Source organism: Nilaparvata lugens, chromosome X (assembly GCF_014356525.2).
Source record: "Nilaparvata lugens isolate BPH chromosome X, ASM1435652v1, whole genome shotgun sequence".
NCBI classification, from domain to species: domain Eukaryota; kingdom Metazoa; phylum Arthropoda; class Insecta; order Hemiptera; family Delphacidae; genus Nilaparvata; species Nilaparvata lugens.
The window spans coordinates 31,710,575-31,726,898 of NC_052518.1; the positions used below are offsets into that span (position 1 = coordinate 31,710,575).

General features: G+C 35.0%; 1 protein-coding gene across 10 annotated transcripts in view; it reads right to left on the bottom strand.

Annotated features, from left to right (window-relative positions):
- The window catches only part of LOC111057353 (fasciclin-3), a 442,757-nt gene that overhangs the window by 160,086 nt on the left and 266,347 nt on the right, over positions 1-16,324 (bottom strand). For all 10 annotated transcript variants that reach the window (XM_039443161.1, XM_039443163.1, XM_039443162.1 and 7 more), the window contains one exon: positions 6,345-6,533. In XM_039443161.1, coding sequence (XP_039299095.1) covers positions 6,345-6,533 — 189 coding nt within the window. The remainder of the gene's footprint in view (positions 1-6,344; positions 6,534-16,324) is intronic.

A 16,324-nucleotide genomic window follows, 5' to 3' on the forward strand; every position in this document is an offset into this window, starting at 1 on the left:
ATTCTCAAAGTGGGCCAACTATGGTGAGACAAATTTACCATCAATCTCCCCATTTGATCTGAAGATGGTTGAGGATCATGTAGAAGATGAGGAAGAGGAAACTGATATGGAGGAGGACAATGAGGTAGAGGTGGAAGAGGAAGAGGAGGAAGAGGAAGAGGAGGAGGAGGAGGAAGAGTAGGAGGAGGAAGAGGAAGAGGAGGAGGAGGAGGAGGAAGAGGAGGAGAAGGAAGAGGAAGAGGAGGAGGAGGATGATGTAGTGGTGAGAAATACTACTACACCTATTCTTTTGACTCGAAGGAGCATCAATTACCTGAAGGAAAGAGGTCGTGAGGTGATTCAACATCAATGACAGGGTATTGTCTCTAACTGAAACAGTGTTCTAGAGGTATCACTGAATATCATCCGAAGACTATCAGACAACATAGAAGACTTGCCAAGGACTAGGGCTGGAAAAGGAGTCTACTACCTGGGACATCACCTGCTTGACATGGACCAAGGAGAAACATCATGGATACATCACTTTTCTGCACACTCAATATGATAAACAACTTGGATTTTGGAACAGAGATATACCTGCTTGTAGTAAACTTTTCAATGAAATGGATGTTGAATTGATCAATAAATAGCTAATTGTATTCCAAACTGTTTACTTATTACCTACCATCTCCTTAGATATAGTTTAGCTATAAGTATATTCTGAGTGCCACTGACTGCGCTCAGAATGCTCATGCTCAGCCGGCGGGACAATTGCCAGCTGCAGCAGGTCGATTTTTGGTGGCGGTCAGACGACTGGTGAGGCGACCGGTGGCGGCCGGATGACTGGCAGCGGCCGACCGGCGGCGGCTGGGCGACCGGTGGTGGGGCGACCGGCGGTGGCTGGGCGACCGGCGGCAGCTGGGCGACTGGTGGCGGGCGACTGGTGGGGTGACTGGTGGGGCAACTGGCAGCGGCCGGGCGACCGGTGGTGGTGGGGTGACCGGTGGGGCGACCAATGGGGTGATCGGTGGTGGCCGGGCGACCGGCGGGGGCGACCGGCGGCGGCTGGGCGATCGGTGGCGGCCGGACGACTGGCAGCAGGGTGACTGGCAGTGGTGGGCCAGTCTACCCACTACATACAAAAAATATATCCTCTGGTTCTGTTGATACTGACCTTTAATACTCACCTTTACCGCCTTGGATTCGAGCCTAGAACCTCCAACTCAGGAAGCTGACTTGCTAACCACTCCACCATAAAGGATTTATGTTTAAAGACTTAAATTATATAGAATATGATACTTCTTCTGACTGGCGGTGGCTGGGCGACCGGTGGGGTGACCGGTGGCGGCCGGGCGACTGGCGGGGGCGACTGGCGGGCAGTTCAAGATCAGTAGGGAAATTTTCTTTTCCTTTTTTCCCTTTTTTCCCATTCATTCCCAATTTTATGTGTTTTTAATTTTTTTTTCCGATTCTATGTGTTTTTAATTTTTTTTTCCGATTCTATGTGTTTTTAATTTTTTTTTTCAATTTTTTTTTAATTTTTTTTTTTTAATTTTAATTTTTTTTATTTATTTATTTTTTTTTCAAATTTTTTCTTTTTTTTAATTTTTTTTTCAATTTTTTTTTAATTTTTTTTCAATTTTTTTTATATTTTATTTATTTTTTTTTATTCTATTTTTTTTTAATTTTTTTTCTTTTTTTTAATTTTTGTTTTAATTTTTTTTTATTTATTTTTTTTTAATTTTTTTTTTCAATTTTTTTTTATTTTTTTTTATTCTATTTTTTTTTAATTTTTTTTCTTTTTTTTAATTTTTGTTTTAATTTTTTTTTTTATTTATTTTTTTTTAATTTTTTTTTTCAATTTTTTTTTTATTTTTTTTTATTTTGATTTTTTTTTAAGACTTAGATGACCTTGAGGTTAGGTTTGGTTGACTTAGATGACCTTGAGGTTAGGTTTGGTTGACTTAGATGACCTTGAGGTTAGGTTTGGTTGACCTAGATGACCTTGAGGTTAGGGGTGGTTGACCTGGATGACCTTGAGGTTAGGTTTGGTTGACCTGGATGACCTTGAGGTTGGGGTTGGTTGACCTAGATGACCTTGAGGTTAGGTTGGTTAACCTGGATGACCTTGAGGTTAGGGTGGGTGACCTGGATGACCTTGAGGTTAGGGTGGTTGACCTGGATGACCTTGAGGTTAGGGTGGTTGACCTGGATGACCTTGAGGTGAATGGCGACTCTGGGACACTTGTGTCCCAGAGTTGCCATTTTCATCCTACTCTTATTGACTGCACAGTGATGCTATGTTGTGCTATATTGATAACTATTGATTAGATTGTTTAGATTGGTGCCTTTTATTGTCATTATGAGTTTAACTTACTCCCAGTTTTGCTAGCTATAATGAGCAGATTATTGAAATTTCCTCGCAATATGTATTTGATATTCATGAGTAGATGAAAAAGAGGAGTCCTGGGACAGAAAACATGATCATTTTGGTTGTTGTTTTGCTTTAATCTTCGGAAACTTTTGCTTTTAAGTGGTGCTCATAGACACATACTAAGTAATTTGAGAATAATGGAATTCAATTTGATTTTTTTTTAGAATTTAGTTTGATTTGTAATTGAATCTAGTTTGATCTTTCATGAAATTCAGTTTGATTTTTCAATGGAATTTAGTTTGATCTTTCATGAAATTTAGTTTAATTTTTTTAATGGAATTGAGTTTGATCTTTCATGAAATTTTGTTTGATTTTTCAATGGAATTTAGTTTGATCTTTCATTAAATTTAGTTTGATTTTTTTAATGGAATTTGGTTTGATCTTTCATGTAATTTAGTTCGATTTTTATGGAATTCAGTTTGATCTTCAAAGAAATTTAGTTCAGTATTTAATGGAGTTCACATTTGTGATATATGTTAATTAGTTGAAACTTGCTTGTAACTTGTCAGAAATCGTGGGGATTACTGTCAAATTATATTCTCATAGATATATTGGGTAATAAATGTATCTTCTATCTTAGCTTGTGTCCTGGTTATTGTATCTTAGTTATTAAGTTTACCCCAATGTAAGAGTAGCCTTGAGGAGTTCTGCGCTGAATACAGAACAATACAGAGTTGGTGAAAAGTATGGAAACAGCTTTATATTCCAGTTACAAGGATAATTTGACAATATGATTCATTGAAGATCTTATTTGTATAACATTAACTAACTACTTTTCTATAAATTCAAAATTTTGGTCTGCCAACTTCATTTTTTTGAATGGAAAGTGTGTCAGATGATACATGATTTCAAATTCTCAAAAGAAAATGAATGGCAAAACCGCACATCAATATCTCAAATCATTTCAAAGTTATTCTCATTTAAAAATACCAATAAATCATACAAAAAAGAATAAATCTATACTCATAAATTTCTTATCTCACTTTGATACATAAAAATCTGAAAGATCAAACTTTTCAGTCCAAAGTGTAGAATATGTGATTTTGATCACATGGTTGTTTTTCTAGTATAGATAAAAAACCACACATCATGTGAAAGAACAATTCATTATGAACAGGATTTCTTAGAAATTTTCAATTTAGTAGTGTGGAGAGGGGGAATAACCCAAAAATAGACATATCCTTATGACATACCCCCCTACTGGGAAATACTGAAATTAAATGTTTCTAATGGGTGATTCTCATAGTAAATAACCTGCGTCAGATGATTTCAGCCGAAATATGTATTTTTTTGTTAGGAAGGCCTTGAAAAGGTATTATAATTAAAAATTTGTATTTTGGCTGTAGGACATGATTTTCTATTTTTGAGTATAAATTCCCCCTCCCCCCACTACTAAATTCGAAAATTCCCAAGAAATCCTGTTCATAATGAATTGTTCTTTCACGTGATGTATGGTTTTTTATCTATACTAGAAAAATATCCATGTTGTATAGGGTAGAAGTGGTAGGTTTGCATAATTTTGAAAACCCTTTGAAAAATACCCCTCTTTTGAAAATTTGTAGCTCCAGAACCAAAAATGGTAGAATCCTGCATGACTACTCAAGTTATTGGAAATTTTATTATCTTCAATTTTGTACAGAATGATTTTTCTCCATAAACTTGAAGTTTTTGAGATTAAATGGAAAAATTAAAAAAGTCTGTAATTTTAGTGGTTTTTGGGGGTGAAGCCGCCCTCTGGTGTGTCAGCAAATTTTAGATTCGAATTCAGCGCCCCAAAATACATATAGAACCGTCGAGAAAAATTCTTTTGGGGCTGTTTCCTGAAAAATGACTATTTGACTGGACTATGAGTAGATGTTACTGACACTCGAAAAAGTAAAATTTGAAAGTTTAACATTCTTTTAGATTTTTGTAGATTCTCATTTATTTTATTTTTGTATGATTCATTGATATTTTTGAATGCAAATAACTTTGAACTGTTTGAGATATCCATGTGCAGTTTTCGCCATTCATTTTCTCTTGCAATTCTGTGTTGAAAACATGCATTTGACTACCTTTCCATTTGTAGAATGGAGTTGAATTCAAGATGGCGGTTCCAAGTTGTAAGACCAAGATTTAGAAGCGACAGAAAAGTAGTTCTCTTAATACAAATAGGATTCCTAATGAAACATATTGTCAAATTATCCTTGTAACAGAAATATTAAGCTGTTCCCATACTTTTTACCAACTATATATAATCAAAATATTGATAATCATCACAGTGAAAATATATCCTATTCAATCTGAGAAAAAAGCATAGTGGAAATTTGCCGGGAATTTTGAAACTCATATGACAAGGTGTTGATAAATATAGCTTCAAGTGGACATGTTCACTTTTGTAAAAATACTTCGTTGTATATCATCATGCAGGAGATGTTCTCTTTTGATAAACTTTCTGTGAATATTTACAATGGGAAGGAAATGTTGAGTTTTGTAAGAAAAGAACATTTTTAAGCATTTATAGGATTGGATCTGTTCACTTTTGGTACAAAAACGATACCTTGGCAACAAAATAACAATTGGAAGATCATGAAAGATTCAAAAACTTAATTTAAACAAAAAACAGAGATGTTGAGTTTCGAAAAAAACTCTTCATTTCAGAAAAACACTTTGAATTTTATACATGATTGATGATAGTCGGCCATAGCAGCCAAAGGTATTCTCACCATATTCAAAAATGTGGTGTGGTACTCTTACACAACTTCCTTTGATTACTCTTTTCTTTCAAGATTTCAAAACAGCTGTGATTAACCAGCATTGCGAAATGCATTCCCTCTCGAGTCCTGTGTTGCAGATTGCCTATGCTCAACGATGCATGCAGGTCCAACTTCATGTTTTCAAGGATGGTGTGGAGCCCCGGTTATGAGCGATTTCCGATGAGCGATTTTGGGGGTTAGCAGTCCACTGAGCGATCCATTGTTCAAAATAACAATTAGGATAGGCAGATTCTATGAATGAGAGAACTTGGGTGTCATTAATCATCAGTGACAGTGACGGAGAAAGGCTACAAGCGATAAAGTATCTCACAGATATCAAGAAGATTCAAGATCAACTTCACATTTAAAGCAATCTACATCTACAAGCAATCACAAATTTCAAGTTCAAGCCAATATACAATCGTTATAGTTAGTATATAAAAACGAAATGGCTCCTATATTTTATTCACATAACAGATTCCATCAACAGACCTCAAAATCTACATTTAAACTTAGGCGCTTAAATCCCAAAAAATAATAATTTGAAAAAAAGAGTTTTTTCATCTCGATAAATTGATAATACCCAAATCGAATTTTTTAACAGTTTGTTAAAATATTGTTTATTAAATACAATTATTCTTCAACAAATGATTCCTTTTTATGGGAGGTGGTAGGTACTGATTCAATCATCATCAGAGTATACACAAATACACATACGATTGTGGTTTTCCTGCATCACAGTCCCTGATAATCAATGATGACACCCAAGTTCTCTCATTCATAGCATCTGCCTATCCTTATTGTTATTTTGAACAATAGATCACTCAGTGGACTATTTTTTCCCCGATCACTCATCGGACGACACCGTGGAGCCCCTGCTAGTCTCAATGGAGTCTAATGTAGTTGACTTCCATGAATGCCTACTTTGTCTACAGTCACATCTTTGATGTGCAGACAGTAACTGTAGTCACATGCAGTACAGCTGTACAGAGATTTAGCCCTGCTTCATTTGACTTGACTCGACAGGGCTGTAGTCGATTCATAAGTTAATAGTGTTGTGACTATAGTCGAGTATATTCCATTGAAAAGCAATTCACAATAAATACAATACAATACAACTAACTGTAATCAACTACCGTGTTGTGACGGTAGTTCAGTTGGAAATTAATTTTGCAGATAGAGTGAGGAATACTTACAGTTAACTCGTAGTAACTTCTTGGCCTGTTTGTTCTGTTCATTGAGTCCAACATGATTGGCGACACATTTCAGTTCCTTGCCATCATCACTGGCTTGAATCGTCCGCGTCAGATTCTGCTCAGTTGATAGCAGATCGTCGGTTGTAGTGAATACGGGTTTCTTCAGACCGTCAAATAGAATTTCATCACCTTGAAAAATGATAATATTACTCAACAATTCAGGACACTTAATCGATTGAGTCTAAGAGTTCGATCTGATAATCCAGATTCTAGAGCAACTGATCGCAACAGATTTTTGTTCGCTTGAAAATAAATAATCTCTATCCACTACTAAAGATTTCTCAATTTTGTCTTGACTTCAATTCAATTCGGTTTTATTATTAGTTGATTTCAATATAACGATACATTTTTGGGGTTCAATGCTTAGAAAGAGGCCTAAAACAGAAAACAATTAGTATTTTTCTTAATTACATACATGCACGTTTCAAATATTCGGGTCAGGAGAAAGGATGTTTGAATTTGTGCAATATGAGAAATGGTTCATCACTCAGTTACTACTGCTATCTAACAGCATACTTCAGAACTAGGCAAGAAGAGAAAATGGGCATGACTTGATGTACTGCGATCTTCAAATGTACTACTTGATGTAGTTGCAGGCTTTATCACCCAGTAACTGCTACTGTCAACTGGCAGAATTTGAAACTACGTCTCAACTTATTACCGAGCAATCAGGGAAGAGTAGGCGGAGCAACAATATAACGACCAATCAGGAGTGAGTAGTAGGTGCTTGATTGTTAAGCAGGGGTTTGGGAGCGGAAATGAATAAACATTGAAGGTGGATCGTCACTAGTCAGTGATCTGCAGTTCTGTTTTTCAGTTTATCTGACATCTTATCAGAACGAGCTTCCCCTCACAATCTGCATTAATCTAGATTTTTCTTAAAATTTTAAAAATTATTATTCTTCATAAACAATAAGCAACATAGTGTCACTTGAATTAAACTCTATAGGTGTGGGGATTAAGTGGTATTGCTTCAACTTTCCTCATAATATTAGTAGATGAGTTATGAAATTTCATCTTTCTAAACAGTATTCTATGAGTCTCAATATCATTTGAGACGTAAAAGAACGAATTCTCATCTCTCTACTATACAGAGTGTCCTACCAAGGTTGTAACAGCCGTTGACCGTAGATTCTACACACAATTTCTGACATAAAATGTTCAGTAAACTTCATTCCTATCGACCTTAGTTTTCGAGATATATCTATTTTTCGATATTTTCAGAATATGCCTACTTCCGGTCATTAAATCTCAATAACTCGAAAACTACTGGTCGAATTTAAATTTCAAGGGTATTGTTGGGAAGAGATAAACATTTCTAACAAGATTAATGTAATTTTATTCGCTGTTAGATATTTTGCAGTCTTTTATTAGGGCTTAAACTTGAAAAAATGCTATTCTTCAAATTCAAAGTCAAATTTCAAACCGTTTTTTTCTCGATTTTTCTCCAGGTAAATAATAGTAGTTTCAATATTTCAAAAACTTCTCCATTTCAATGAGGAAATTCACAAACAGCATGGATCAAATGGTGATCCTAAGGGTGAAATCGCCTGATTTTTCTCTGACAATATTCACAAGTTTTAATCAACATTATAACATTCTACAATGATATGACTTTTTCAATAACTTGCATTATTTCCTGTACCATAAATCCTGAATAAAATAACAAGAAGTGTATGTTTCAGCCTATTTGCAGTAAAGTTTCCAGTGTGCTTTCCAGAATTGACATATGTATCAACTTTGGCTAGTAGAGAAATGTTCGCGTTCATTATCATGAAATCTACCTTGATTGAGTACTTGAACATGTTATTGGTGTATGGAGATTGTGGATGCAATTCAAGAGAGGCAGAGAGAGTATACAGGAGACGTTTTCCTGACCGAAAACACCCATCTCATAACACGATTGACAGATGTCAAAATGGTGAGGGTCTAGGATAAGTTTCAAGGTATGAGAGGCCCGTCTTCATTTCTGAAGCTTTAGAGAATCTTGTTTTGAAGTATTTCGAGCAGAATCCTCGATCCAGCATCCGGCGGGCTGCTGGGATGTTGGATGTTTCAAGAACGATAGTTCATAGAATATTAAAGAACAATAACGTTCGACCATTTCATGATACCCCAGTTCAAGAGCTGAATGAACCTGATACTGTTTCAAGGATGCAGTTTTGCCGTTGGATCTTAGCACAAGATTATGTTTCAAACATTCCATGGACAGATCACAGATAAAAGTACATTCATAACAACTGGTGCAGTAAATTTTCACAATACACATTCATGGACCTTTCATTTTCCTTGCAAGAATTAATGGTGAAGTTTTTATGGATTTTTTGGTCAATGAGCTTCACGAATTGATGTAAGACGTTCCTCTCAATTTGAGGCAGAATATGTGACTCCAGTTGGATGGCTGCCTCCCTCATTATGCTAGTAACGTCCGAGGGTGGCTTGATAACAATTATGCTGGGCGGTGGATTGGCCGAGGTGGACCCGTAAGTTGGCCAACACGCTCACCTGATCTTACTCCAATGGACTTCTACTTTTGTGAGGTTGTAAAAAGTGAAGTTTACAGAAAACCTGTAGAGACCAGAGAGGGACTGATTCTCAGAATTTGATTGAAATTGAATGAAATGAAGACACGGCCCAACGAAGTGATACGAGGAACTCGAAGCTTGATGAATAATAGAACGCCAGCAGAAGTTGCATAGACAGAAATGGAGGCTATTTTGAATTCCTGTAAGCAGTGAGCATAATATGTAACTTGATTGCCATCAGTTTTTTTTTTTTAATTGTGTCATTCATCTACTTTGAATTATTATTCTATGAATAAATTTTGTTTGATCTTGTAAAAGTGTATGATTAATATTTTATACATAATTTAGGCTATATGCTACAGGAAATAATGCAATAATCAGGTGATTTCACCCTTAGGATCATCACTAACTTGATACATGCTGTTTGTGAATTTCCTCATTTTGAAGGTGTTCATCCCAGATATTAGCAGTTTTGAACACCTTATCATGGAAATTACCTTTTCGAATTTATAGTCATTCGAAAGCTTATGAAATGGAGAGGTTTTTGAAATATTGAAACCACTATAATTACCCGTAGAAAAATCGAGAAAAAACGGTTTGAAATTTCAATTTGAATTTGAAGAATAACATTTTTCAAGTTTAACCCCTAACAAAAAAAACTACAAAATATCTAACAACGGATAAAATCACATTAATCTTGTTAGAAATGTTTTACTCTTTCCAACAATATCCTTGAAATTGAAACTTGACCAGTAGTTTTCGAGTTATTGAGTATTTAATGACCGGAAGTAGGCATATTCTGAAAATATTGAAAAATCTATATATCTCGAAAACTAAGGTCGATAGGAAAAAAGTTTACTGAACATCTTTTGCAGAAATGTCGAGCACAATCTATGGTCAACGGCTGTTACAACCTTGGTGGGACATCCTGTATAAACTGAAAACTAGAAATTATAAACCAAAACTATATTAGTCCAGTCAATGTAGACATAAAAAAGGGGGTGTGCTTGCAATTCATATTGTTGTTCTGATTTTACAATATATAATTTTGGTACATGAGAGAAGTCTAGAACCAATTTCTTCATGCAAAATTTCCTTGTGCTGGATACAGAGTGGCCAAAAAACATCGTATTTTCGGCTCAATTTCCAGTTTTCAGCTATTTCTGACAAATCTCGTAGTCGGACAGAAAAATTTGCTCTAGCCTTTTTTTTAGATTATAGAATTTTAAATAAGATGAGATCATTTGGAAATCTCTATCTTCAATGAGTACTGAGTTATGATTTTTCAAACATGAGTAAAATTTGAAGAAAAATCAATTTTGATGAATTTTAGTTTTTGATCAACAATATCTTCCGATTGTTACCATTAAGATGTATAATTCAGAATCCCTGTGGGCGTATTTTTGTGCTCTACAACCTGAAATCAGGTAGAGCGGTCTATCTTATAAAGATTTCCAGGTACACCTGACAACAATGCTCCTTGTATTGTGAAAAAACACTTAATTTTCAGCTTCAACCATCATCACCAACTACATTGTCCTCACATTGATGTTTCGCACAATGACATAAGTTCATGATATTATGTTCTATGAGAATCACCTGTTAGATGCACTTCATTTCAGTATTTCCTAGTGGAGAGGCGCGCTTAAGGACACCTCATGATCAAAATTTCAAACACATATAACTTTTGACATAGTGCTAAGATTTCATCGTACTACACTTCATTCATCAACTACAATTCATGCATCATAAGTCAAATTCGGTCGAAAAATGGAAAATTTATTGTCGAGTGTACTTAATCCCATATTCCAATACCCAAAAAAATGGCCAATTTCTATATCCAAAGCTATGTATCTCGGTAACCCCCAATTATAAAAATTATTACTTGATCTTGTAATGTACAATAGAATTTCCTCTTTCATCTGCTGTGAACGATTTATGAAAAAATATGTTAGTAAAGTGAGTTTTGATTGTTGAAAAAAATCCGGAAATTGTAGATATTTTTTTCATATTAACGGTTTTGGCTGTTCTATGATATAGGGAAAAGTGATTCAAGATGGATTTCAGACAACTGAGCTCGTAGAGGATGAATTTATCTATAATTTGAAATTAATCGTGAGTTTCTATGATGAATCAGACTCGTTTTAGAAACTCTTGATCAACAGTAAAATCACGAAAAAAATGTAAAAACTGAAATCGCCTTTTTTTAAATCTTCTGTAACTTTTGAATTGTATTGGAATTGAAAGTATTATTTATTGGAGTGGGTAGAGGGGGACGATTTTTACATTCTCACTAGATTTGGAAATTTTATCAGAAGTATTTCACAAGGCATGCAGCTTTGAATATAGAAATTTGCCTTCTTTTATATATTATTGGAAAGCCCATATTCCAATAATATATAAAAGAAGGCAAATAAGCACACTCAACAATAAATTTTCCATTTTTCGACCGAATTTGACTTATGATGCATGAATTTGGACCGCCTTCAAGAGACGAGAAGAATGAAGTGTAGCACGATGAAATCTGAGTACTGTGTCACTGTGTCAAAAGTTATAAGTGTTCGAAATTTTGATCATGAGGTGTCCTTAAGCGCGCCTCTCCACTAGGAAATACTGAAATGAAGTGCATCTAATAGGTGATTCTCATAGAACATAATATCATGAACTTATGTCATTGTGCGAAATATCAATGTGAGGACAATGTAGTTGGTGAAGATGGTTGAAGCTGAAAATTAGGTGTTTTTCACAATACAAGGAGCATTGTTGTCAGGTGTACCTGGAAATCTTTATAAGATAGACCGCTCTACCTGATCTCAGGTTGTAGAGCACAAAAATACGCCCAGAGGGATTCTGAATTATACATCTAAATGGTAACAATCGGAAGATATTGTTAATCAAAAACTAAAATTCATCAAAAATGATTTTTTCTTTAAATTTCACTCATTTTTGAAAAATCATAACTCAGTACTTATCGGAGATAGAGAGTTCCGAATGATCTCATTTTATTTAGAATTCTTTAATCCAAAAAAAAGTCGAGAGCAAATTTTTCTGTCCGATTACGAGATTTGGCAAAAATAGCTGGAAACTGGAAAATGAACCGAAAATACGAGGTTTTTGGGCCACCATGTAAATTTTGATTTTTTTTGGGCCACAAGGAAATTTTGCATGAAGAAATTGGTTCTGGACTTCTTTTATGTACCCAAGTGATATATTAAAAAATCAGAACAACAATATAAATTGCACGCACCAATGTATATAGTGACTGGACTATATAAATAGTACTTACATCCTGACAAGTTACATGTGAAAGCTAGATAGTAACAAGATAATAAGATACTTCAGTTATAAGTTATTCATAAGAGAAAGTTATTAAAAATTAATAGTAACAATACAGTAAAAAATGCAGGATACAAAGAATATTTACCAGTTCTGATCGAGCATCCGATGCGATCGGAAGGTATCTTATCGTGCACCTAAGCAACGAGTTTAAGCCGGCCGGCCGGCCAGTGTGCTTTTAACCAACTAGGCTACTAAAGTGTTATTCTTGTTGAAATTCTTCCCAGTTTTGTTCCAAAGTAAATTTTTTTTTAATAAATTTCGGAATTATGGAGTGCGACCGTTGTCAAGGGGAAATAATTAAGGATAGTGTAAAGTGCCATGATTGTCAAACTGATTTCCATCAGAATTGTGTTGGACTATCAAGAGAAACAAGAAATAAGAAATGGAAATGCGAAAAATGCACCGGTACTACAGCCATTGTGAGTGCCATATCTAATAAAACGGATGATCGTGAAGTATCTAATGAGACATTATTAAGTGCAATCACCGAATTTAGGCAAGAAACTAATACAAAGTGGGAGGAGAATAACAAGAAGTGGGAGGAAATGAAGAAACAGTTCAACGACGTTAATGATAAGTGTATTTTGTTTAAAACTTTCTACAATCACACAAAAATAATTCAAAATATTTGATGCAGTGGACTTGCTATTGCCTGGTTACTCCATTAACTTTTTTCTGTGAACTTATCTTCTTTATTTCGAACTAATACAGGTGCATCTTTTTTCTCGATTTATTTCCAATTACTATTTTCAATTTATTTTTTTTATATGTGAACTCACATAATGTAAATAATATTATAAGGGAATGTTCAAAGATGAGACAATATGATAATAAGTGTGCCATAACATTAATTGATAATAATAATAATAATATCGAGTGACCTGGCTGGCTCAGGTCTGGTGTCAGAGTTTTCAGGTCGCAACTGATCAATTTCAGGGCCTCTGACATGACCTAACGACTGCTTTTTAGGCAGCCGGGACCGACGGCTTAACGTGTCCATCCGAAACACGGGAGTGGCCGGAGATAAATATCTTGCCCGGGCCGGGATTTGAACCCGGGCCTCTGAATCATAAAGCCAGCATCTGATCCACTCGACTACGGCCACTCCCGTATTGGTGATTTCGGCGTTACAACCTTTGTGTGTTTGTTTTTCCGCTAGACAATCTATTTCAATATTCAATTTTTTCTCGAAATACTACCAGTCGTATTAATTGATATCAATCATGCAGATTGTCACGTCAAGCGATTGTTGCTATATACTGTATTCCAGCCTAATAATTTCATTACAGATAGATTATTTTTCTCATGCAACTGTGTTGTATGATAGTCGGATATGATTCTTCACAGTTAGTTTCAGTACAAAAACAACTTGATGAGATATCTCACTAGTATCCTAATCTGTCCGAAGAAATATATCACTGAGAGGGGCCTTTAAAAGGTGACCAAATCCTTATCGGTGGAATTTGATAATTCCATACTAGAGTCATGGTTATCGCCTATAGTTTAGCCAGTGAAAAGTGAAATTCTTTTCTTATCAATATCCTCTTTTCTTTTGAACATTTCTATTTTCTTATAATTTTTTACAGGCACTCTCGTTTATTAGAATTTCCTTCAGATACTGAATTGCATTATTCTTTAATTTGTTATATTTCCATCTCATTACTGGTCGGACGGCTTGCCGTTGTTTTTTATTTCTTTTTCTCTTTTCTTCTCATGATAAGGAATGCTGTAGACTTATTAGATATCTCACCAATTAATTGTGCAAAGTGTTCAGATATTAAGAATTTTTGTAGTACATTTTTGGAGAGCGGGGAGCTTGGGAGTCGCGATGTTGCAAATCAACATAACTTTACTGTAATCCAGCAAAATATTAGGAGCTACAAAAAAAATATTGATGAATTTATTGTAGTATTACAAAGCCTGGGTTGTCATTTCACATGCATTATTTTAACGGAGGCTTGGCTGAAAGATGAGAGCGATTTGATGGAGATTCCTGGCTACAATTTATTCAGGTCATATAACAATATTAATCAAAGCGATGGAGTTGTTGTTTACATAGACAATGAGATAACTGCTTCATGTCGCGAGATTCAATTAGGGAATATTGCTACATGTCTCTCCCTCACTTTTGATTGGGTCGGTGTTCCTTTTGAACTGTTTGCAATCTATCGTAGCCCCAACTCAAGTCTTGAGATTTTTATTGAATCCATTGAATCTTATTTTAACCAACAGAGAAATACGCTAAATGTTTAAAAATCTTCAGTGGTGATATAAACTGCAACCTCTTAACTGCTAATCCACATACTCTGGAAGAGAAGTACTTGGATGTAATGAACGAGGCAGGCTTTATTTCATGTGTAGATAAGGTGACTAGACCGGTCAGCAACACCTGCATCGATCACTACTTTGTCAGATTACCGCACACTTTCCAAGTTTCAACAACTGTAGTACAAACCGCGATCACCGATCATTATGCCATAATTATGTCTTAATTTATCAACTCATAAAATAGACAAACTTCCTGAAAAAGATGAATACTATTTTAAAATTGATTGGAATGGTGTTCAGAATCCCTTGTCTGTACAGGGTTGGGACCGTGTAATCGAAGAAAATAATATCAACCTATCAACTAATCTATTCATAGATACTATTCATAATATTATACTTGAGAAGACATCTAAAATAAAAATAGCTTCAAAAAATACAAAAATCAAACCATGGATTATCAGAGGCTTAATAAATTCAATACGTTCCCGCGATAAACTTAAGAAGAAACTTAATAGACAGCCCTACTGCATTGCTTTAAAAAAACGAATTCATCCGATTCAGAAACTTATTACACTCAACCATTAAACGAGGCAAACATAATTATTATAAGAATAAAAATGATGAGGTTTCATATAATCCTCAAAAGTTTTGGACCGTAGTGAAAGAGATTGCTGGTAAATCAAAATGCCATCAATCATTCCCATTCAATTCATTTTCTAAAAATGGAGACCCCAACCAAACCCAAAATATCGAAGATATCTGCAACAATTTTAATCAATATTTCACGTCCGTTGGATCTTCCCTATCCCAATCGTTGAACCCTGTTGGAGAACCAGAAATTAATGATTCTGAGTATGGAGTTGATGCAGTATTTGAGTTTAAAGAGGTCACAAAAGATGAACTAATGAAAGTGATACATAGTCTTAAAGGTAGGAGTGCTCCGGGGTACGATCTCATTCCAACTAAATTAATCAAAGAGAATCTTGAGTCATAATTAATCCTATCCATCATTTAATAAATTTAAGCATTCGTGAAGGACAGTTTCCGGAAAATCTAAGAATAGCAAAAATCATCCCAATCTACAAATCAGGACCTAAGAATCAATTCTCAAACTACAGACCCATATCTCTTCTAACAACATTGTCTAAAATTATTGAAAAATGTGTTAAATTACAGTTAACAGAATATTTGACAAATAATAACATACTTGCAAAAACCCAATATGGTTTTCAAAAATCAAAAAATACAAATGATGCTCTATTTGATGTAACCAAATATACTATAATGACCATACTATACTATACTATGGTATAATTGAGTCAGTTAAATTGAAAAATAAAGTTTTAATGACGTTCCTGGACCTGGCCAAGGCTTTCGACTCTATAGATAGAGGCAAGCTCTTCAAGAAGCTTGAATCTATTGGAATTAAAAATAATGCCTTGAAGTGGTTCAGAAGTTACTTTTATGAACGCCTGATGGTAAATGTGGTGAGAGGGACAGTGTTGACTATGGGGTGATTCAGGGAAGCACCCTGGGTCCAATATTGTTCCTTATATATATCGATAGCATTTCAAAGCTCAACACGACAAGCAAGATATTCCTATTTGCTGATGACACGGTTGTTGTTTCTGTTGGCAAGGATTGGGAAGATGTATATAAAAATGCCACTATAAACCTTTCAAAAATAAAAAACTGGTTCGACCATAACAGCTTAACAGTAAATATAACTAAAACAAAGTATATGCCCTTTGTAACAAGGAACCAATCAGATCCAGGCTCAAGACAGGT